Genomic DNA, 22,396 nt, shown 5'->3' with positions numbered 1-22,396 from the left:
GGTGCGGAGGCAATGTTTATATCCCTTTTTGGCACCAAACTTTGGATCAGCGCTGGAGGACCATTTAATTAATTGTTAATTAAATTGGGTCGATATTCAAGAATTTCTCGGGCTAAGAAATTAATGGGTCACATTTATTTTATGATTTGGAGCAAGGCCCGATTAATTAAAATTCAAGTGGAGCGAGATACACTGAATAATTGTTCCATGGAGATTAGTTCGATCCTATTATCAGTTGCTTCCACGGATTAAGGAAAATGGGGTAAATGGGCAAGCAACAACTACTACCCATGATCTTGATTAACTGCCGCTAGCTGTCGTGGGTGTGTAGCATGCATGGGACACTTCCATTTTCGGAGGAGGCGGCAGTTGATTTCCATATTTTTGCAAACTGGGATCTCGCCTATAAATAGCAGAAAACAAGATGGAAAACGGCCCAGCATCATTCAAAGTCCAGTACTTCAAAATATTTTTCTACTTTCAGCAAAGTAGACATATCCAAATACCTTGTACTTAACCCCATTCAAACTTACTTCATCAAATAGTTTGGATCTTTTACTTTTCTTGGACCAACTTTATTATCACGGTGTAATAAAATTCACGACGCTTTACGTTCCATTTCCTATACGACTAGGAAATTTTAAGTCCACAACTGTGTAACAAACAACGGACCATTTGTGATCTTTACCATTTGGATCACACACAATCGGCCTACAAGTTAGAAGTCAAGATTCACGACAATCTTCGCTCAAAGTTAGGCGCTACAAGTCTTGATACGCCCGCACTCAACACATTCAAGCCTGTGCCAAAAACGAGAGTTTTCAACTCCAAAAATGATTACATTGCTACTAGAAAAAGAATAAAATAATACCAACTTTACCCAAGTAGCAAAAGAGATCACATAGTATTAAACTAATCAAACAAACAGAACAAACCACAAGAACTAATCAAACCAACCAACGAGCGAACGAACAAACAAACCGAACAAACCACCAGGACAAATTGAAACAACCCAACAAACCACTAGAACTAATTGGAATGTTACCAAGCAAACCGAACAAACCACCAGAACTAATTGAAACAACCCAACAAACCACTAGAACTAATAATTGGAATGTTACCAAGCATCGAATAAAAAGTATGTTCCATGCAATAATTTAAGACTTAACATAAAAGGCGAAAGCCTAAGAAGAACTAGAGCAAGGGAGACTTTTCAGTTTCAGCAACAAATGATCGGCAAACCCAGAACTTAGACTTCACAAAACTATCGATCAACATTTAGCACCAAACCACCACTCACGTCGTACTCGCTCCTTGTAGCTTCTCCATCCTCCCCCTCTTCCGACCCCTGTTCCGCACCATTCTCTCGCAGGATGGGAAGCAAATTGCAAGTTGACTCCCAGGAGCGAGAAATGCATGTTACAAATTTCCAAACACTGCCCTCTACAGTCCTTCCCCGTGTAACTGTGCAATACGTGGACAATCTCTCTTCTCTTCTAATAAACTTGTTTACACCTAAGGCAAAACAACACATTTTTACATGAATATCGAACTATTAAAGAGTGGTAAGAAAAGAGGAACGAGAAACAAAAAACATGTTGCTTTCTCACCTTCGAAAAAATCGTCAACTCTTTTACCACTCAACTCAGCATTCCATTCATTTTCGCCGTAGGCTAAGCTGTAGGTTGAAAACCCCTTCAATACCTTCAACAAGGGGAAAGAGCACATCAATTCTCCAAATAATTTCTGGAAAAATGAAAAGCACCACACTAGTATCACAAATCCTCTGTGAACATTCAAGTGGGGATAAGACGAGGATACAGAGACAAACCAGCTGTGATATCAGACACGTTTTAAGCAACCCATAAAAAAGCCAGATACAATGGCATGGAGTAGAGGTGACAATCTCAACCCATAATTTTGAACCCACCCAAATCCGCCCACTTATAACCCAACCCAACCCGCCCACATGTTAATATGGGTTCAACCCATATTTACATGGGTTGAAAATGGGTCCAACTTAAAAAAAACCCATCCCAGGGCTTTCCAAGACGATTTCTACCGTCACAGCTAGAAGGAATACTAGTGTGATCATGATTGGTATTCCACTAACAGGTCCTTAAATCCTATCTCCATAGTGATCTCAATTAGAAGAAAGCAAGTCTATTCATCCTCAGATCTTACTTTAATAATAAAATTGAATTACAATGATCAGTTAATTTAGTTTGTTCAGATTGAGTGTGGGTTTGGATTAACAAGTCAAGTGACTCTTGTTTTTTTGTCTTATTCAATTTTTTTTTTTGCATTTGTTTGTTTTTGCGTCAAACTTTTGTGACTTATTGATTCGTCTCGACCAGAGGTATCGAAAAAGTTAAAAATTGTGATCGAAACTCATAATTTTTTTTCAAAAAGACAAAAATAAGTAAAAAAGACTGCAAAAAAAAAAGCCGCTCATAATTTTTAATCCAAAATCACCGTCCTTTGATCCAAGTCCACAAACAAAAGTCAACAGACCAAGTGGTCACCAATACTTGGGATAGGAATTAAAAGGAAATTTTCTCCTCCACATGTATTGTGTTTTAAAACACTATATTCCGAATACAACTGTGAAGTTGTGTATCATTGCTCATCTAAAAAATATATAGCAAAGTGCATCTTATGCATTTCATTTTACTTTTTCCACGGCTTTCTATATCAGAAGCAGCATAAACACATGTCCTCAAAACCATGGATTGTATTAGCTTTTACGCAATAGGTGACAGTAGAGATTTAATATTGGTGATTAACTGACTTTTAAAAGAAAAGAACAGGTCGGGTTTGGATTTGACTTTGACCCACATTCGGCCTAACCCATTTCAACTTGCCTACCATTGACCCGTATTTAACCCACACATATTTGACCCGCAACCCGTTTCAACCCGTCCATTTGCCACCTCTAGCTTGGAGCATCTTAACAGCAAGATAAATAGATAACTGGCATCCAATGAAAACCAAAAAACCAAACACGATATCATTACCTCATGGATGAGGATTGAGGGGCAAACTTACAGGTAGATACAGCAGAACATGAAAGATATCATTACCTCACAATCAGGGTATGGAATAGCAGCTCCCAAAACTTTATCCTTGCAGATATAGCCAAGGATGAGGACTTTCGATCGCAACGACAAAACATCGCTCAATAAGACCTCATATATTTCGTACGCCAGTTCATCCGTCACAAGGTTTGTGAACATAATTGCTGAAAACAGGTGCTCAAGATCTATTTTATCTTCACCTACAACATATTTACACACAGAGCACACAAAATTCAATAGATTGAATCTACTACGTAACAAAATCGAATTGATGAAACCTTATAAAGAAGCGCCACTAAACACAAAACGAAGAAAACGACAAATGACAGTTTTTAACCACAGGCCACCACAGTGGCAATTCCTAACTAAAGTAGCTAAGTAGCAACAACAAGGGCATGCAACGACACCGACACGCTGACACGAAAATTTCCAAAAATTGGAGGACACCACGCGGGGGGCTCGTTTAAAAATAAAATCTAACATTCTCATTGAAGGGTGTTTTGAGAAAAAAACAATGAAACCTGTCCAACTATCAAAATTGCTTATATTTCATGATGCACAGATGTGATTACATCGTTCAAATTTCCCATTATAATAATCATAAAAATGTTACAACAAACAAAATAACAACTCCGTCCTAACAGCGCCCTAAGCATGTCATGAGAGCGTCCCATCATTATAGAATGTCCAAGCGTGTCCAGTTGGCGTACTAGTATAGAGAAAAAAAATTAGGAGGCTATCATACGCTTCTGATTTGCACATCGGGACACGTATCCAGACGCCGCTACGTGTCCGACAATGGTTCGTCACCTCCGGCAAGGTGTACGTGCTTCCAAGTGAATCATGATGTGAAGCAAGAGAGGCTTACCAGAACAGCGAGCTATATTTCGAGCTACTCGATAGATGTAAGATGCCGGATAACGTGTAGGTTCCTTGCAACCATGCCCTAACTGAGCAAACATCAACACACTTTGCCTAATCCTGGTGCGAACCAGGCCCAACAAAAGATGATGTGTGCCGATAAAACGATGCCCTTCAACCCTTCTTTCACAGTCAGCATGTTCAACAACCTCAATGACCTCTTCTGTGAAAGTCCCAAAGACGCTTGACCGCAAGGGAGATGTAGCTGATTTCATGGACTTACCTAACTGCGAAAGGAAAATGTATAAACAAATTACAGGTAGTCAACACAATCATAGTCCTTCAGGAGATATATATACAGCCCCTTCTCTCATGTATAACATGACATCCGAAAACCACAAAACAGACAAATATTGAAACTACAGAAGAGTGTGTAGGAAAAAGTGCACACATCCAACACTCGATAATCCTCGTTTGTCTGAGAGTGTCAGAAGAAGTGCACCTTTTTCTTACAGCAACAGTAAGCTCTACAAGCAAATGGAATTACCTCGAGCACTTTCCACCCTATTAAATCGATCATGGCTTTATCTATTTCACCTGTAAGGCTATCAAGTTCAACAAATGGGACGTCAGGCATGAGACGGTTTAGGTGCTTGAAATTGAAGAGCCCCCAGGATTCGAGCAATAGAGTTTCCCTTAAGCAACAACACTTGCCCCAAGCCAATTCCATCGCTATGTGTAGTGCACAATCCCTCTGGTCAGAAAGACGAAACAAATAAACCCGAGATATATAGGCACCAGATAAGCAAACAGTTTCATGTGCTAACCATTAGCCTCAACGAAATATATCAACACCAATCACTACGGATCACACTGTAGACACATTATATTTAGAATAGTACAGCTTTCTACTCTTATGGTAAAGTTCAATGTCCATCCAAATTGCAAACTAGCGAAATGGCTATCCCCAATATACACAATTTAAAGAGCCACACCGTAGCACTCTATAAGCATACAATTATCACAAGAGCCAATCATTGTTGCCCAAGCGTACTTAATGAGAACATCCGAACCCTATTCTGTTCTCTTTTAAATGTCCAGGGGATTGAAAAGGAAATCAGTTTAACCACCATGACATGAGCCACATGCAAAAAAATGGCCGATGGATAACAGGATTGTACATCGAACTCAAGGACCAATCCAACATTGTGTGGATGACGTGCAAACTACCCGACTAATAGGTAACCATCCTTGTCAAATCGTGAATTGTGATATGAATCAAATTTAACCAAATTCTGAATTGGAATGTTTTGATCAGATGTGGCATACATCTGGGCATTTTTACATCAGAAAAAATCAAAAAAAAAAATGATGTGAAGCTTAAACCTTGAAATTTTTTGTCTAGCTTATATCACAGAAGATGTGGGATGAAGGCAACACGCCTTTTATAAAGGGTATTGGGTTTAACTCTCCCCAAAAGCTAGCCATTGAGGTGAGGCTGCCCTTACACTTTATATACAACATTTTACTTTGGTTCCACATCAATGCGGGACTTCGCTTGCATCGGCTTGATCTATGATCCCATATTACATAAGTGATTATACTTCATTCATGAATTAAAGGAAGAAAGGAAATCATAAGACGAGCTTTCGGCTCTCATCTATATCAGATAATAAATGTCAACGGCAATAGATAATTCGCGGTCCTAGATAAATAACATAATAAGTCGTACCTACAAGTTCTTTGCCCTGAAAAATCATCCAAAGACGTACTTCGACAATTTTTAGGGTTGAAGATGAAAACAGGTTAAGAATCAATCAATCATGTCTGTCAGGATTCTATAAATCCTCAAACCACCAAATGACCAACAATCATGCGTGGATATTGTTCATTTTCCTACTAAACCCTCTATGAAGTCATATTCTTGAATTTCTCTTCAATGGAAAAGAGCTGAAAACATTGTGAAGGTGTCAAACACAACATTTTCGACAATTGCATGGAATGTAATAACGAATCAAATCGCGAATCGAGCAATTACCAACTATATTCACCTATAGATTTGCACCAACTTTGTCATAATCCTCAATTCAATAAAGATTTTGACAACTTTGTCTGCAAGCCTTTGGTAAAATATTTCACTGAAGAAAGGTAAACAGAATGAGTAAATTATCTTGAACCGCCCCAAAAAAGCAAGTTTACGTCTGGTGATGATTGTCGCAATCCACTTTACTTTCCGACTATGAATAATTTTTTACCTGTATTATCTGAGGTCTATGTTCCATGGAATCTTTCAAATGTAACATATCCCTATCGGACGGACACTCAACCCACACACAAAGGGATGAGATCTGTGTCTAACATATTAAGTTTGACATTCAATTAGCACACGTATTTTGTAATTTGAATCTACAACAGTTCCATATTGTGCTAACAGTTTTGCTAAAAGTAGCCGAGAATATTACTTCAAGAAACAAATCATAAGCGACTCCCACTACCAACAAATCATAAGCGACTCCCACTACCTTCAACGGTGGATACTGCTTCATGAGAAAAATGGTCCATTCCACTAAGACGTCAGATACAAATCCATCCTACATCCATACAAATCGTATCAGCGAAGCATTGGATAACTGATTGATTATGAAAAACGAACCTAATTAATAGAACAGTGGAAAAACAACAAAAAGGAGCAACATTAATGCATGTAATTATACGGGTCCGATTTTAAGGTCAAATCCAGAGGGTTTCATGAGATACCTCCAACATCCCACCGTTGCTCTCAGCCATGCATACCTAGTCAAATAAATGGGAGACAAATCACAAATGCCCAGTGCACAATAACCAACTTTTTCAGATACAAATTGGTTCAAATATGAAGCAAATTTTAGTGTGCCTAGGCCATTGCCATTCCCCCGGATTAGTTGGTCTTGTGGGCCAGATACCGAGTTATCAACACAAAAAAAAGGGTAAAAAACCAGGAACCATGTAAACAGAAAATGACCAAAAGAACATTTACCTCGTGGATCTTCTGATCAGAGTCCGCCATAATTATCCGTTGCTGCACAAATACATTATCATAAAACAGTCATATAGCCACAGAATAAGTCTGCGATTATTACAGAGTTGCAGTGAGTGCAGAGTATAAGCAGTGTCTACCAGTCGCAGTTGTAGCAGTTACCTCTAATATATCATTAACATCACTTTCACAAAGAAGGCAGAAATCTTCCATCGTCTCCTCCTGATCCACAATGGCCAGTACAGCTTCATCCGCAGTCTATAGTGAAACATAAAAGCTACAGTCTCAAATTACTAAAATCCTTGATTCAGTTATTTTTCCGCTTTTTTCATTTTTTTCTTCTTCAAATCAAGCTAGCGCAATAGCACATATCAACAAACTAAAATCAAGCTTAAATATGGATGTCAACTATAAAAGTTTTACTCTATCTAATGAGCCACAGCCAAATATTGCATCTCGGGATCCAGACTCCAGAGGCACACAAACCTTGTATGAGCTCAATAAATCCATTAACTCCAGACGTTCAGCATTCATCTCTTCCTGATAAGCCATTCGGATAAAATCTTCCTGCAAAAGGAGCAGAAATTAAGGACAATCAGTGAGGCACTTCCAAAAGAAAGCTAAATGAAAAATACAAAGTGAAGGTAATGCCACGTATCCGTGTAGGCTGACAACAAGGAAAGGTGGAGGAGGAATGAAAGCGAAAGGGCAATGCCAATTACACACATTAACACATGAGAAAGAACACATAAACTAGAGAAAGGTCAGGAAGACGCAGCCCTAACAATCTAATCTATTTATGCACTTGGTAAAGAACATGTGATGGCATTTGGGTGATATGAAAACATGTAGAGGATACTTATGTATATAAAAAGCAGCATGCAGTTTAATGTGAAAATAACTAAATAATCCACAAGAGGAATATCTTAATGAAGGTAATCCCAGGCTTGCTCAGTAGAATTCTTACCAAATCATAAACAACCAATGCAAGCTTCATAAGGGCCTTCAAAACCTCCCACTGCACATGATATAATGCATCTGGGTCTTTTGCGAACACCACCTCCATAGGTGTAGTCCAACAAATGCGTGAGAAACTTCCATATGCTAAGAACGCAGCCCCCTTAGCAGCTATGACAACCCGCTCCTCGCCTCCTCTATCTTCAAGGCTCGAGAATATAGAATCCTAAGGCAAATCCAAGATTATTGAAGTGCAAAACTTAGTCAAAGCCACAAGAAAGGCCTGAGCATCAAACTAAGATGCACCTCTCGTATAACATCAATGTCTATCATTCTAGACTCTGTTTAAAAATTTCGATTGCTACTTCAATAAACGAGATAGTTGATAGCTTAAAAGAACATAAAAACCAAACAGCACATTGTACAAGCTTGGCGGATGGTTTTCAACACATTACAAGCATTTCGAACAAGAGGGGAAGATAAGTTAAAAGGAAAGAAGAAAAGCAACCAAGATTCATTTCAAATAAACCATAGAAATTGCAAATAATAAACCCAATAGGCCAATATCAACAAGATAAGAAATAATGTTGACGCATAAGCAAGCATAAATTAAAGCGGAAAGAGGAACAATGGTCAATAGAAGAGGAACACTATAATAAGTACTAATCTGCACATTCACAGAATTTATACTCTCTTTCTTTCTCTTTTCACCAAATATGTACTAGGGTTGTGCCAGCAAGAGCCCAGACCATGCAAGTTCTTTAATTTTTACAAGCGCAAAATTGCAAGTTCAAAATATGGTAGATAACCAATTATAGGGGCACACGCAGGCAAGAGAGAGTACTGTTGGGAGAGATGATTAAAAGACATTGTAGAATGTGTATGAACCTTACCCCTTCCAATGCGACCTTGCCGCTGCTTTTATCTTGTGAAGCGACTTGTTTAAGCTTTTCAAGCCAAAGTTTTTCAAGCCAGCCATCTCCGTAGAGATGCAAAAAGAGATAACGACACAGAAAAAAAATGAATAAGAAAAAAGAACGGTTGTTGCGATGTATGGATCAACCAGTGAGTGTGGACCACGACACAAGATGGATATGACAATACTAAGACTAAAGAACATACCTTGACATCCTGCCATTGATTATTTTACCATGAAAAGCTCCCTCCCGAATTAGCTTGCACGATTCTTCATTACCAGGTGAAGTCGACAGGTGTTTATGACATGTGGATGCGGAAACAATAGATTTAGAAGACAGCTGGCCAGATAATCCAGGGGTGGCTCCAGCACTTCCAGTCGACAGTGATGAACAAAACTTCAATCCTATGAATCCAATTCCAAAAATAGATCACGCTTAAGTCTTAAGAGACGATATCTATCTCCAATGCCAACAAACCGACAAGTTTGAAATAAAATTTCACATACTATAAGCAAAAGATGACTGGACCTAATATGGAGACTTAAACGGAGTGTACTGAGCTTCATTATGCGCTTCAATCCTTACGCCTTTCTTTCATCCAATCATTTTGTTAAATTTCCAACACAGTTCAAAAAACTCTTTCTAATTATTTTTTATAGAAATAAGTAATTTTCAACCCTTTTTTAAGTTATCACCAAATTTGAGTGAAACGTGACAATTTCAAAGTTTGTAGCTAGACAATTTGATACATGGTTTGATTTGGTGATAAAATTGGTTCTCCTTTGATCTGCCAAAGGATTTTTTGAAAGAGTTAGACCTCCCTTTGGAAGGAATATTTTTCTTTTCCCCTTCCTTCCATCATTACCGAGGCATGCAATCACCTCGCAATCATCAGGATATTATAGCCAAAACCACAATCTCAGATACTGATAAAAGAATCTATCAACAATAGTAACAACTAACAATAATCGAAATATTACCAACATCAGGAGGACTGCGTTTGGGTAGCTCTGCCATATCCTCGCCGCTTTTCTATCACAGATGGCACCTTTGCAATGGATTTGGGTGAAAAACAGAAACCCTAGGGTTCTGAATTTCAATCGACCACCAAGCCTTAACCTTGCTGAGAGGCTCTCTCTCGATTCTTCTTTTTTCCCGTCTCTCTCTCGCTCTCCGCTCACGTTCTCTCTGTATCCTTTATTTTTCTTTTCTTTTCTTCTCACCTTTGTAGCCAAGGCATAAAACTATGGCTACAAATTATTTATGATCCGAGATGGGCCCCACAATTTTCATATGTATATGATAGATATATTGCATTTGAGGTGGGTTCTACAACACCCATATGCACATAATATGGACATTACTATATATGTATGCACAGGGGCGAATCCACGTTAGGACATGTGGGGTCACGTGTCCCGGCTTTCGAAAATTCTAGTGAAAAAAAAAACTATACCTACATCGGGTATTTGTAGTACTCCCTCTAGAGATGATTAGAGGGACAGAGTTGCTGGGTTCAATCCCCCTACCCACTTTTTTTTCTATGCCTATCCTACTACTCCCTCCGTTCCTTATTTTGTGTCCAGTATTTCATTTTGGGCTGTCCCTTAATAAATGTCCATTTTGTAAAGTTAGTGGGTAAAAGTTGGTGTATTGTCTATTTTGTCCCTAAAAGTAGATTCCATTTTGAAAAGTAAGTGAGTAAAAGTGTAATGATGATGGATAAGTAAGGAAAGTGGAGGAAAAAGTTGATGTGAAAGGTATAATGATGATGTCTTTTTAATTAGTTGGAGTTACGAAGCAAGACACTTAAAAAGGGACGGAGGGAGTACTGTTTAATTGCTCGCGCGCTCTCTCTCTCTCTATTTTGGCTTAAATTTCCACAAGATTTAGCCCCATTCTAGAAATTTTTTTAAAAAATAAGCAATTTATTTTACATTTTCAAACTCACAAATAAAGTAAATAAAAAATATTTTTTCAATTTTTTTTGCACTGTATAAAAGATCTCATCGATATCTTCCAAACAAGATCCATATTGCATGTTTTTAGATTTCAATAAACCTATAATTTTTGAGTTTGAAATTATATTCTTAAAAAATAAGAGTTTTTTTGGGTTCCGGAACGGAGTCTTATTATGTTTTCCACTAATTGAAACGGTACATGATGCTTGTAGACATTAAATTTTTACTTGACTTATTTGGACATATATTTTTTGAAAAGACTAATGTAGTACGACTATGTACTTATGGGTATGCAATATATATATATACGGGACGGTTCAAGGGACATCCCAAAAAACACCTAAAAAAACACCCAAAATCTCAATCTCATAGTTCCCGATCAAATTTTTATGATCCGAACCGTTCAATGTGTGCAGAATGTGATTTTAAGGGTGTCTCTCAAGAAATTAGTAAAAAAATGACACGGAAAGGCTTGATTTGAGCAGTTTTTATTTAAACCGTTCAATAAAAAACTGTTCGGATCAAGCCCTTCCCGATCATTTTTTTTGCTGATTTCTCACGGGTACCCTTAAAATCACGTTCTGATCACATTAAGCGGCTCGGATCATCAAAATTTGATCGGGAGCTATGGGGTGGTTTTTTTAGGTGTTTTTTTATATATCCCCGGAACCGCCCCGATATATATATATAATGAATCACGAAATGCTATAGTTCTTACATATAATTTCTTAATTTATTCAGAAGTAATTCGTGAGATCATGCACCCCTTCTTTCCTAATTAGAAGAAATTCGAAACTCCCTATTGTCCAATAAAAACCAAAAATTCCTAATAATAACCCAAAATCTCCGATTCGATTAGTTATAAACGCTTTTTGACAAGCATTTGCGGCAACAGGCCGTGTAAACCAAAACCCGCTTAATAAATACGAACACATTCCAACTAATTCCCAGAAAATATAAATTTCTATTAAATTAGAGCTTATAACTAATCCCAACATGGAAGCCTTGAAAAAACTCATATAAGCAAAAAATCGCAAATATCATTGATCATGAAACAGATAATTCTGAATAAATTAAGAAATTATATGCAAGAACTATAGCATTTCGTGATTCATTATATATATATATACACGCACGCACGCACACTTTGTACAAATAATGTAAAAATTGTAATTTAAAGAATGGTCAGTTTGGATCACAAACCATTAGCATGGTGCAATGGTCATCACAAATTGTGAAGAGTTCCCACTACCGATTGTCCCCAATGCAGGTTTCTGCCAACTTCTTTCGTGTAGTCATGGCAATAAACGCTTTAAATCAAATGCTAGGCACATCTTTAGGCCTGCACGACATCCATCACTTGTACAGTATTTCGAGAACAAAAGACGCCCTCACTTATTATTTAAAAAATAGAGATTCCAGGAAGAAACTCGTTTTTGAACTTCCTGATTCTGCTCGAGGAGATGATGACGATTTTCTCATTGTCACTAGAAACTTCGAACCCAGAGACGAGGATGATAGAGTCATAGGCTTTCACGCACCCCACAGATTCGGCACTCCACATTAGTTCATTTCTCCTAGTAGAACTTTTCTGCCAAGCAATATTTTCGAATTGCTTTTCCAGTTAACTTATTGACTGTTAATTTCATGTGTTTGCAGCCACAAATGTCAATCAAGGCCAAGATATCATCACCTCTCAAGTCCATGTGACATATATTAATCAATCCTTGGCTTACAATAGTCAAAGTACACACCTTGCAAGCCGAGCAAGAGCCGCATAGGTGCTCCTTAGTTACAGGGCATCATACGGCAGTTTTATTGACCGGCGAACCCTTGCAGCAGATAACGCAGCACTCCTTGGTCCTTCTACCTCAAACCCCGAACAAGGAAGAGAAAAGCGTTCTCAAACCCCTCCAATTCCTGACGAGCCTATCCCACTCGCCGAGGAAACTTCGACTTCAACATCTAGTGGCTACAATCATTCGCCTCTACCTCCATTCCAAGAGATGAACCAGCCAATCAATCTTGGCAGCCTTCTTACCATTCCCGGCACTGGTCGGAGCCGTGGTGCTGCTCGGAGCCACTGTAGTTCCCAGGGCCATGGTCATCGGTCCCAAGTCGTGAGATAGCTTCAAACGGGGAAGACCCCCCACTCAAGCTGATGCACCACCAGGGTTTTCACCCAGCGAGGTGGCCGAGGCTCATCGCGACAAGCGCCAACGCATTGATTCTGGTTATATGGGCACTACTCCAGCTGAAGGATCTCTTACCACTCGTAGGTCCAGTGCCTTAGTTGCTGCTTGGACCCCTCATCTGGCCCGTGGAAATCATCCCGTAAGCATACAGGATAGTGCTAAATCCAAAGACATAGCGTTGGCCCTATCCCAGGCCATTCTTCTTCCTAGCGACATGCAGAAAGAGGGGGAGAATTCTCCCGACAAACTCCTCAATTTGTTCATGGTTAATAGTGTCAAGGTATGATTCCTCGCTTATCCTGCAATCGTATATTGAATCCAATACCTGTTATTAACTCCATACAAAAGATGGTGGCCATGGCTCAAAAGTTGGGCCAGTCCGAGCCTCAGCGCACTAAGCTGGCTAATGAGAACACCAAGCCTGTGGGGTGGTGGACGAACTGAAGAGCAAGCTTGACGGAGCAGAAGACAGTTTGAACCAGACTCTTATGGAGCTGGAAACAAGCAAGAATGAAGCCAAGGCTGCATATCAATAGGGCTACAATGAAAGGATCAACGTGGCCACAGAGAGCTACAAGTCCCAAATGTCTGCCATCCAGGATGAAATCTGGGCTGCTGCTTGGGCAGCATGCTTTAAGAAGTCTGGTACAGTTGAATCATCCCCACTGTGGACCGAAAACGATCTCTCGAGCACTATGGCAGTATTGAACGAGGAAGAAGTTGTGAAGGAGAAAGACAGTTTGGACAGAGAGCTGAATGCCCACGTCTCCAAGCAACCTGATGCTACGGCCGACCAAGGTGATGAAGTGACCAACCCTGTGATAAGCCTTGAATAATGTTCATTGATAGGCTTATCTACTTCCGTTTCACCATCACTCGCATGCATTTTCATCTGTTTTTGTTTGATATTGCTTGCAAGGTTTGTTTTTGTTGAGCGACAGGTGATTGGTGTGGAAAAGGGCATTTTCCAAGGTTTCTGATGAACCCCAGAGGGGTCCGGTTGTGCTTGTTATATGTGAGAAGCCTCGAAAGGTCATTCCGGGTGCTAATCATAGTGTCCAAGGCATTGGAGAAAGATTTGGGGTCAATCGAAAGCCGAAAGCATGCAGCCAAAGTAGCAGAGCAATCCAGAGAGCACTGGGATCGATCCCCCTCTGACTAGGGATCGATCCCCCAATCCAGAAACCAAATCCAGTGCCTCAGGGATCGATCCCTCTCTTGCCATGTAAAGACCCGGTATTTAAAAAAAAAATTAAATTATTTATTAATTTATGTCGTCACACCAATTTTATTTCCGTAATCGATCGTGTGCGCGCGTACCCGACAAGTATTTTCCCTTGTGTGAGTGTGTTGGTCCGGAAAAAACCTTCCCATTTTTTTGTTGTTGTTTCGGCTGAGTATAGAGGGAACAAAATCCCTCATCTCCTCCCTAATTTCCTCTTTATTAGACAACACATAATGCTCCATGGGTTAATACCCTCCATGCAAATCCAAACCAATTTTTAAAACCATGCCTCCCATTTGTTTTGCCCACTTCGGTAGAGAGAGAGATAGCAGCGAGAGAGTGAGAGTTAGGAGCATCTCCTGTCCTCATCACCACCCCACCCACCAATCGGCCATCTCCTCCTCTTCACCAACCAGGTACCACCATCAGCGTACTTCATTTCCCTTACTAGCCGGAACACCACCACAACTAGTTCCACCCCTACTGCCGTATTAAACATCACCACTGCCGAGCTTCGTTGCCACTCCGAACCACCACCGAATCACTCCGAAAACCATTTTGGCGGACGAGAGGTAGTTCGAAACTCACCTCCCTAAATATATATTATGTTCCGTATAATTGTTTCGCGTTTATTGTATTGAACCCGACGTTGCCGATCGAGTTCGGTCTGAGACCCACTGTTTTATTTCGGAAGTAATAGCTACTGCATTTTGCTTGGAATATTGTGGGAATAATTATAGTTGGCCCCTAGAGTTGATCATGTTATAAGTTCAACTTAAGAATGTTAAAATGATATTTTATGCCCCGAAACTAATTAGTCCCGGTTCTAAGTTTTATCACCTGATTAGTTGAACTGAATAATTAATTTTATTGCATGATTGTTTTGTCGCATGATTAATTGTTGCTAGCCTGTTAGTATATTTCATAAAAATGTGGAATTGTGTGATATTTTATTGTACTGATAGATTGGACAAATAGGTTCTCGGGTTGGTTGCGATGTGCGGATTTAACTTGTTAGACGTGAAAAGTAGGATTAATGGAAAAGATAATAAAGTGAGAGGCTAAGATTTGGATTCCGGGATTGGAACCCGTGGTGATGTATTGATTGGAGATTTATTGGTGGTGAATTTGTGAATTGTTGGTTTACGAAACCCTGGGTACGGCATGGTGGTGGTCGGCTCTCGGATGTTGGGACGGGACATAAGGGTGGCATTGTGCTTGCGTCACAACCCGGGCTAGACGGCGCTTGAGCGTTGCCGGTGAAGTTCAACCCGGGCTAGATGGCGCTTGAGCGTTGCCGGTGAAGTTTTATCCGAACTTATGGTTGCGGATGGGATACCCAGGTATATAACTTAGGTATCTTTCATCCGGATCTGGAAAAGGGGAGTCGGACCACACCAGTGTTTGTGCCAAAGGTTATGGGTAGGAACGGATCTGTGGATAAGATCCGAGATTTCACTTAGGTTGAAAAATAGTAATAAAATGATTAATTGTTCTCTTTTTATGTTATGTCAATGCACTTCAATTATATTTTCTTGCTGCTTGTAAGTTATGGGTTCGGGTGAGTTTTGGCTATTGAGCGTCATCGCTCACGGTACTATGTTGCCCTGGTAACTCGAACGCCAGGTACCAAAGACGGAACGGAAGTGCCGTTCGAGCATTCCGATTTCAACCCCACTACGGACGGAGGCGAGGAAACCTGGTTGCCGTACGCTTAGACGCTCTGCCAGATGATTATTCCTTGATTTTGAAAGCTTAAATGTTTAAATTTGGAAAGTGTAATATTTTGACTTGTTCAAAAACTTTAAAATTAAATTCGATATGGTTGTAATATTGTGACGTATACTTTTAGAACGTTTGACGTAGTAAATCGGATTTATCTTTTGAGAAATTGGTCTTTTAGTATTTACTTAACGTTTCCGAAATTTGGGGCGTTACATGCCAGGGATCGATGCCTCACTCCTGCGCTGGCATTTTAATGGCATTTCTATAAATCTTTTGTAAAGGGGGTATTTATACCAACCTTAGTCCGAATGTAAGGTATGATTCATTTTGCACTTTCTCTCTCTACCTCCATTAATGGAGCTCCAACCTCTCTCTTCATTTATGCTTTGAGCAAGGTTTTTAGGTGCGATCCATTCTCTTCCGAAGCATTTCACCTTCATTAAAGTTGTAAGGAATCTTATCCTCTTCGAGGATCTTGTGTTTATTTCGAATCTAATCAATGTTTAGTATTCTCCTTATATTTACCCTTGCTCATTTCATGTCTTCTTTCAATATGTGCGAGTAGTGTAGTAAGGTTAGGTTGTGGGATGGTTAACATCCCGTAACCAAGGATGTAGCTTGTTCTCCTTTTGTAAAATCCCATTTTCTAGCTTAAACATGGCTTAGGACTCATTTTATGTACCAAAACTTAGAGGTGTTAATATTTTTGATCAAATGTAGGCAAGGGCTAAGCTATTTGCCACATTTGATGCTTGGAGCTATGTCCCTCTTTGTGTTTGTCGAAATGAATTAAAAGAGCCCTAGCCATGTTTAACACCTTTGTTGAAAAGAGAAGAGTCGAGCTTATCCTTGGGTTATGGGTGTTGATTATCGCTAACCCTAGCCTTTAGTTTAATCTCCAGTCAAAAAGCCGTAGTTAGGTTAAGTAGCCAATTAACTAAATCTTTCAAGTTGGCCGTCTAAACGCTAAAGTTTGGTTGGCGGTCCTAACGCCAAAACTCTCTACAAGCTAATCTCTGAGACAAGTTATGGATGTGCTCCCTGTGGATTCGACCCCGGACTTCCGGGTATTATTATGCTTTCAACCGACCTAGCCCTACGCTTGGGGTATTCTTATTGCATCACTTTAAGGTCGCAAGCACCCTGGCCAAAAGGAAGCCAGTGGTGGTCTCAATGAAGGTAGCACGGTTGGGGAAGACACACGCACGCAAGCTGCTTCCCCTCCTGTCATTCAGGACTTAACTGCCGAAGAGTAAAGTTGATTCCAAATTTCACGAACAATTTTAATATCTTAAAACCGTTTAATGGCCCTGCATGGCACAAGTACATTTGAAAACATTTAACACAGGTATTTGGCCTTTCGAGGCATAAATCTGGTTCTGCATGCTTGGCTTTGCCAGGCTTAGATGTAGTTGGTTTGGCCATTCGTGGCCTTTGACTTCTGTTGGTGGCCCTTTGTGGCCAAACTTTTATGTTTGTTTGCTAAGTTTTTTATACTTAAGTGATTCCGCATGTTCTCATATGCGTTTAAGTATTTCATACTTAACTTGTTCATTGCACGTTCTTACACGCTTTCCAAATTTGTTCATACTTGGTTAAAATCCTAAGTTTACTCGTACTTAGACTGTTTATGCATGTTGTCGTATGCACCTAAGTATTTCGTACTCATAAAATATATACTTCGTCTAAGTTTCCAGTACATAGACCAATGCCTAAATGTATTCATATTGGGTCGATTCATCCACATTCTCGTATGCATTCCAAGTGCTTCGTACTTGGACAAATTCCTAAGTGTATTCATACTTAGATAAATCTGCATATTCTCTTATGCAACCACTTGTTCGCGTACTGGAAAATTGGAAAATTATTTCGTAACTCGTAAATTGGTATTCGTATGGACCCACTTTCTGCTCCCCAATACAAAGGGAGGACAATTCAAGCACCAAAAAATAAGTAAAATAACAAAAAGCCAAAATAGAATTCTATTCATAATTCAAAACTCAAGAGGGAGTTACGCGTACCCCTTGTAACTAAAAAAAATAAAAAAATAAGGAAATTTTATTCGTAACTCCCATACAATCACGATGTGCATCCTAAACAGAATGAAAATAAAAATGAAGTTTTTCAAACGAAGAACTTCCTCAAATTGCGGACATTCCAAGGCCTTGGCATTGGGTTCTTGTCCAGGTCAACCAATTGATAAGCCCCAATACCTACAATTTTTGTGACTCGATATGGGTCTTCCCAATTAGCTCTCAACTTGCCCTTGTTGGCTACCTTGGTATTGCCGAGCACCTTTCAAAACACAAGGTCTCCAATACCAAATTCTCAAGAGTGGACATTCTTATTGTAGCTCTTCATCAGTTGCTCCTGATATGAGGCCAAATGCACCAGAGCCCTTTCTCTCCATTCCTCGACAAGATCCAACTCGATTTCCAAGGCTCTATCATTGCTTCCACTTTCAACCAAAGTGATCTTGCTGGTTGGCAAACCAACTTCGAGTGGTATAACAGCCTCTGTCTCATAAGCCAACGAATAAGGGGTCTCTCCCGTAGACCATCTAGGCATTGTTTGGTGAGCCCATAGGACCAGTGGCAGCTCGTCGGGCCATTTTCCTTTCGTTTTATCCAACCTCTTCTTTGATCCTGTTAAGGATGGTTTTGTTGGATGTCTTTGCTTGCCCATTACTCTGAGGGTAGGCCGGGGTTGAGCAATAATTCCTTATTCCATACTAGGAACAGAAAGCCTTGAACTTCTTCTGGAATTGAAACCCATTGTCCGTAATCAGTGAGTAGGGGACCCCAAACCGGGTGATAATACTATTCCAAATGAACCTTTTTATCATAGGTTCAGTGATCTTGGCCGATGGTTCTGCTTCAATCCACTTAGTGAAATAATCTGTTGCTACCAATAGAAATTTTATGTTCCCAATTGCCTTGTAGAGTGGACCCATGAAGTCCATTCCCCATTGTGCGAATGGCTAAGGACTTGTCAATGGCACCAAATCTTCAGCTGGTGTTCGGATCATTGGTGAGAATTCCTTACATTTCTAATAGATTTTCACATGCACTTTTACATCTTCTTACATGTGTGGCCACCAATAACCTTGGGTGATTGCTCGATAGGCAATGGAACTGCCCCCAGCATGGCTTCCACATGTTCCCTCATGAATCTGGTGGAGGAACTTTTGCATCATCTCGGGGTGTACACATAGCAAGTATGGACTAGTGAAGGATTTTCTGTACAACTTTCCTTCAGGTGATAGCTAGAATTGTGCAAATTTCGTCTTTATCTTATGAGGCTCTTTTTTAACAGTGGGGAGTGTCCCATCTCATGAGAACTCCACTATTGAATCCATCCAACTTAGCCCATGGTTCATGTCCAAGACCAATTCCACGCTCCTTCCAATGCTTGGCTCAGCAAGATAATCTACTCCCACTCTTCTCTTGACCTCAGTTGGCACAGCTGTGGCCAACCAAGCCAGTGAATTTGCATGAGCGTTCTGCCCAGAACTTATCTGCTCAATGTACACCTTCTCAAAAGTGTCGAGCAGATCCTTGGCAGCCTCCATGTAGGCTGTCATTTTTTCATTCCAGGCTTCATACTCCCCGAACTACTGGTTCACCACGAGTTGTGAATCATAGTACACTCGTATCCTTTTTATTTTCAGGGTCTTTGCACTTCTAAAATCTGCCAAGAGTGCCTCGTACTCTGCCACATTGTTTGAAGCACTAAAGCCAAGTCGAAGGGACAACTCCATCATTACCCCCTCAGGAGGGAAAAATACAACTCCAATCCCTGATCCAGTATTATATGCTGATCCGTCAATGAATAATTTCTATTCCAGAGGATCTTGCTCGGCTAGTGCCTTTCCTTCATTGGTCGGCGGCCCGGGTGCCTACTCCTTTCTCGTAGGAGGCCGATGAGCTACTATTGGTGAGAGTTCTGCCACAAAGTCTGCCAACACTTGTCCTTTTATTGCGGTGCGCGGCTGATAGTCAATGCCATATTGACTTAGCTCTACTGACCTAGTTGAAATACTTGTTGATAAATATGTCTTTCGTAGCAATGATTTCAACTGAAACTCTGTGTAAACCACAACTCTGTGTAAACTCTGGGTATCACGTGGCAGTGCCCACGTGCATCATCCGAACTATCCAAAAGTGTGTTAAACGGTCTAGATTGAAACTCTCTTTCCTCTCACCCCATCACTCCCTCTCATCTTTCTCCCTCCAAATCCAAACCATCCAAAGTCGAAATGGACAGTCCAAATGCACCTAGCGGACACCACGTGACAAGCAAAAAATTCTTCATAAATTGAATTGAATAAGCCAAAATACATAAAACACTCGGCCTGGCCCACAGAAGATTTCTGGCAAGGTCCTACTTTTTTTCTCAGTATATTATCTCACCCATCTCTAACTCTTCTAAGTAATCCATCATTTCCAACGGCGATTTCCGCCGAGAAAAATAAAGGTGAGCAAGCGCTATGAATTTGAGACCTGAAAATAGGTCTATATTCCTTTCTACACTATATTCTTACAATATTTTGAATCATACTTCTCGTTTTTGGCTTATATTTTTTTGGCTCAATATACTATCTCATTCATCTCTAACTCTTCCAAGTAATCCATCATTTCCAACGGCGATTTTCGCCGAGAAAAAAAAAGGTGGGTAGGCACTCTGAAACTGAGACATGAAAGCAGGTCTATTATCCTTTCTACATTATATTCTTGCAATATTTTGAATCATACTTCTTGTTTTTGGCTTTCATTTTTTTTTTTTTTTTGGGGGGGGGGGGGGGGGGGGGGGGGGGGGAGGAGGGGGGGGGGAGGGAGGTTTGATTTTTGGCACATTCAAGGGCTCATTTAACGTCAAAGCAAATGTTTTCTTTTTTTCTTTCTACATATATTTGTTTTGTTTTTGTTTTTTTAAATTTTTAGGCTATTGTAAGGGTGGCTTTGGGATGTAATTTATGTGTGGACAAATATTATTTTTAGGCCTTATCCATGTGAGATTCGAGATGTAATCTATGTAGTACTTTATCTAGATTTATTTTTTATTTTTTGGTTTGAGGGATTGTACGGGCTAGCTTTCGCGCACCTCGACTATTCTCCTCTCCAGTCCGGTCGAAGACAAAGGCCATTCACGCTTGGACTAGGGGATTCACAAGAGAGATTGCTAGAACAACGGTATTTAGTAATGTGGTTGGACTAGGGAGTTCACTAAGCTAGTCCGTTGAATGGTTGCTCCTTGTGTCTAACTATATCAAAAATGTATGTGGTTCCTTTGGAGGACAAAGGTATTCAACAGCTTAAAGCCTTTGCAAATCCCTATCAATAAAAATAGCTTAGGCAAGGTCCTACTTTTTTGCTCAGTATACTATCTCACTCATCTCTAACTCTTCCAAGTAATCCATCATTTTCGAAGGGGATTTCCGATAGCGATTTCCGCCGAGCCAAAAAAAGGTGGGCAGACGCTCTGAATCTGAGACTTGAAAGTAGGTCTATATTCCTTTCTACATTATATTCTTGCAATATATGTTTTGAATCATACTTCTCGATTTTGGCTTACATTTTTTTTTTTTTTTGGTTTTTGGCTCATTCAAGGGCTCGTTTCACGGCAAAGTAAATGTTTTCTTTTTTTCTTTCTACATATCATGTTTTTGGATTTGTTTGTGCTATTGCAAGGGTGGCTTTGGAATGTAATTTTTATGTGTACATATATTATTTTTAGGCCTTATCCATGTGAGATTCGAGATGTAATCTGTGTAGTACTTTATCTAAATTTATTTTTTATTTTTTGGTTCGAGGAATCGTATGGGCTAGGTTGCGCGCATCTCGACTATTCCCCTCTCCAGTCCGGTTGAAGGCAAATGCCATCCACGCTTTGACTAGGGGATTCACAAGAGAGATTGATAGAACAACGATATTCAATAATGTGGTTGGACTAGGGGATTCACTAAGCTAGTCCGTTGGATGGTTGCTCCTTGTGTCCAACTATATCAGTAATGTATGTGGTTCCTTTGGAGGACAAAGGTATTCACAGCATGCTCTGACACTGCTAAATACAAAGTTAAAGACTCATCCGGATCAGGAGTGGACAAGAGTGGGGCCGCTGCCGAGTACTTTTTCAAGTCTTGGAATGCATGTTCGCATTCTGCTCCCCATTCGTATCATTCCCTCTTTTTCAGCAATTGAAAAAAATGACTACACTTGTCACTGGACCAGCTGATGAATCTGTTAAGGGTCGCGACCATTCCAATCAGTCTTTAGACCTCGTTCGACTTTGGAGCCTTGGCAAAGCTGTTATTTGATCAGGATTCGCCTATATCCCTCTTATGGTCACAAGGTGACCTAAGAACTTTCCTTAGCTTTCATCAAATGCACACTTCGAGGCATTGAGTTTTAGCTTGTACTCTCTCAGAATCTCAAAGGCTTCCTTTAAATCAATTATGTGGTC

General features: G+C 40.0%; 1 protein-coding gene across 5 annotated transcripts; it reads right to left on the bottom strand.

Annotated features, from left to right (window-relative positions):
• Positions 1-1,075: 1,075 nt before the first annotated feature.
• Positions 1,076-10,061, bottom strand: LOC131300004 (uncharacterized). 5 transcript variants are annotated; one of them, XM_058325618.1, is made up of 13 exons: positions 9,809-10,061; positions 8,800-9,232; positions 7,922-8,137; positions 7,441-7,521; positions 7,117-7,212; positions 6,955-6,996; positions 6,696-6,731; positions 6,461-6,529; positions 4,486-4,692; positions 3,946-4,225; positions 3,084-3,277; positions 1,611-1,746; positions 1,076-1,515 (listed from the first exon to the last, which is right to left on the bottom strand). In XM_058325618.1, exons 3-13 carry the CDS (start codon positions 8,018-8,020, stop codon positions 1,265-1,267), a joined length of 1,491 nt encoding a protein of 496 aa, XP_058181601.1. In that variant the 5' UTR covers positions 8,021-8,137; positions 8,800-9,232; positions 9,809-10,061; the 3' UTR covers positions 1,076-1,264. The 5 variants fall into 5 exon arrangements, with proteins under 5 accessions (XP_058181601.1, XP_058181600.1, XP_058181604.1 ...); XM_058325617.1 differs by having other exon boundaries at positions 8,805-9,232; XM_058325621.1 differs by having other exon boundaries at positions 1,611-1,704; positions 8,805-9,232.
• Between the last annotated feature and the right edge of the window lie 12,335 nt (positions 10,062-22,396).

This window comes from Rhododendron vialii, chromosome 9a (genome assembly GCF_030253575.1).
Source record: "Rhododendron vialii isolate Sample 1 chromosome 9a, ASM3025357v1".
In the NCBI taxonomy this organism is placed as follows: domain Eukaryota; kingdom Viridiplantae; phylum Streptophyta; class Magnoliopsida; order Ericales; family Ericaceae; genus Rhododendron; species Rhododendron vialii.
Note: the sequence above shows the minus strand (reverse complement) of the source record. Positions and strands in the feature narration are given on the sequence as shown.

What these genes read in the sequence shown, in the direction of transcription:
- LOC131300004 (XM_058325618.1), bottom strand. Translation starts at nt 8,020, where the DNA reads ATGGAGGTGGTGTTCGCAAAAGACCCAGATGCATTATATCATGTGCAG. An exon ending in CATTGGTTGTTTATGATTTG is followed by an intron (nt 7,522 to 7,921) that starts GTAAGAATTCTA and finishes CTCCTTTTGCAG; the next exon opens with GAAGATTTTATCCGAATGGC. An exon ending in ATTTATTGAGCTCATACAAG is followed by an intron (nt 7,213 to 7,440) that starts GTTTGTGTGCCT and finishes GTTTCACTATAG; the next exon opens with ACTGCGGATGAAGCTGTACT.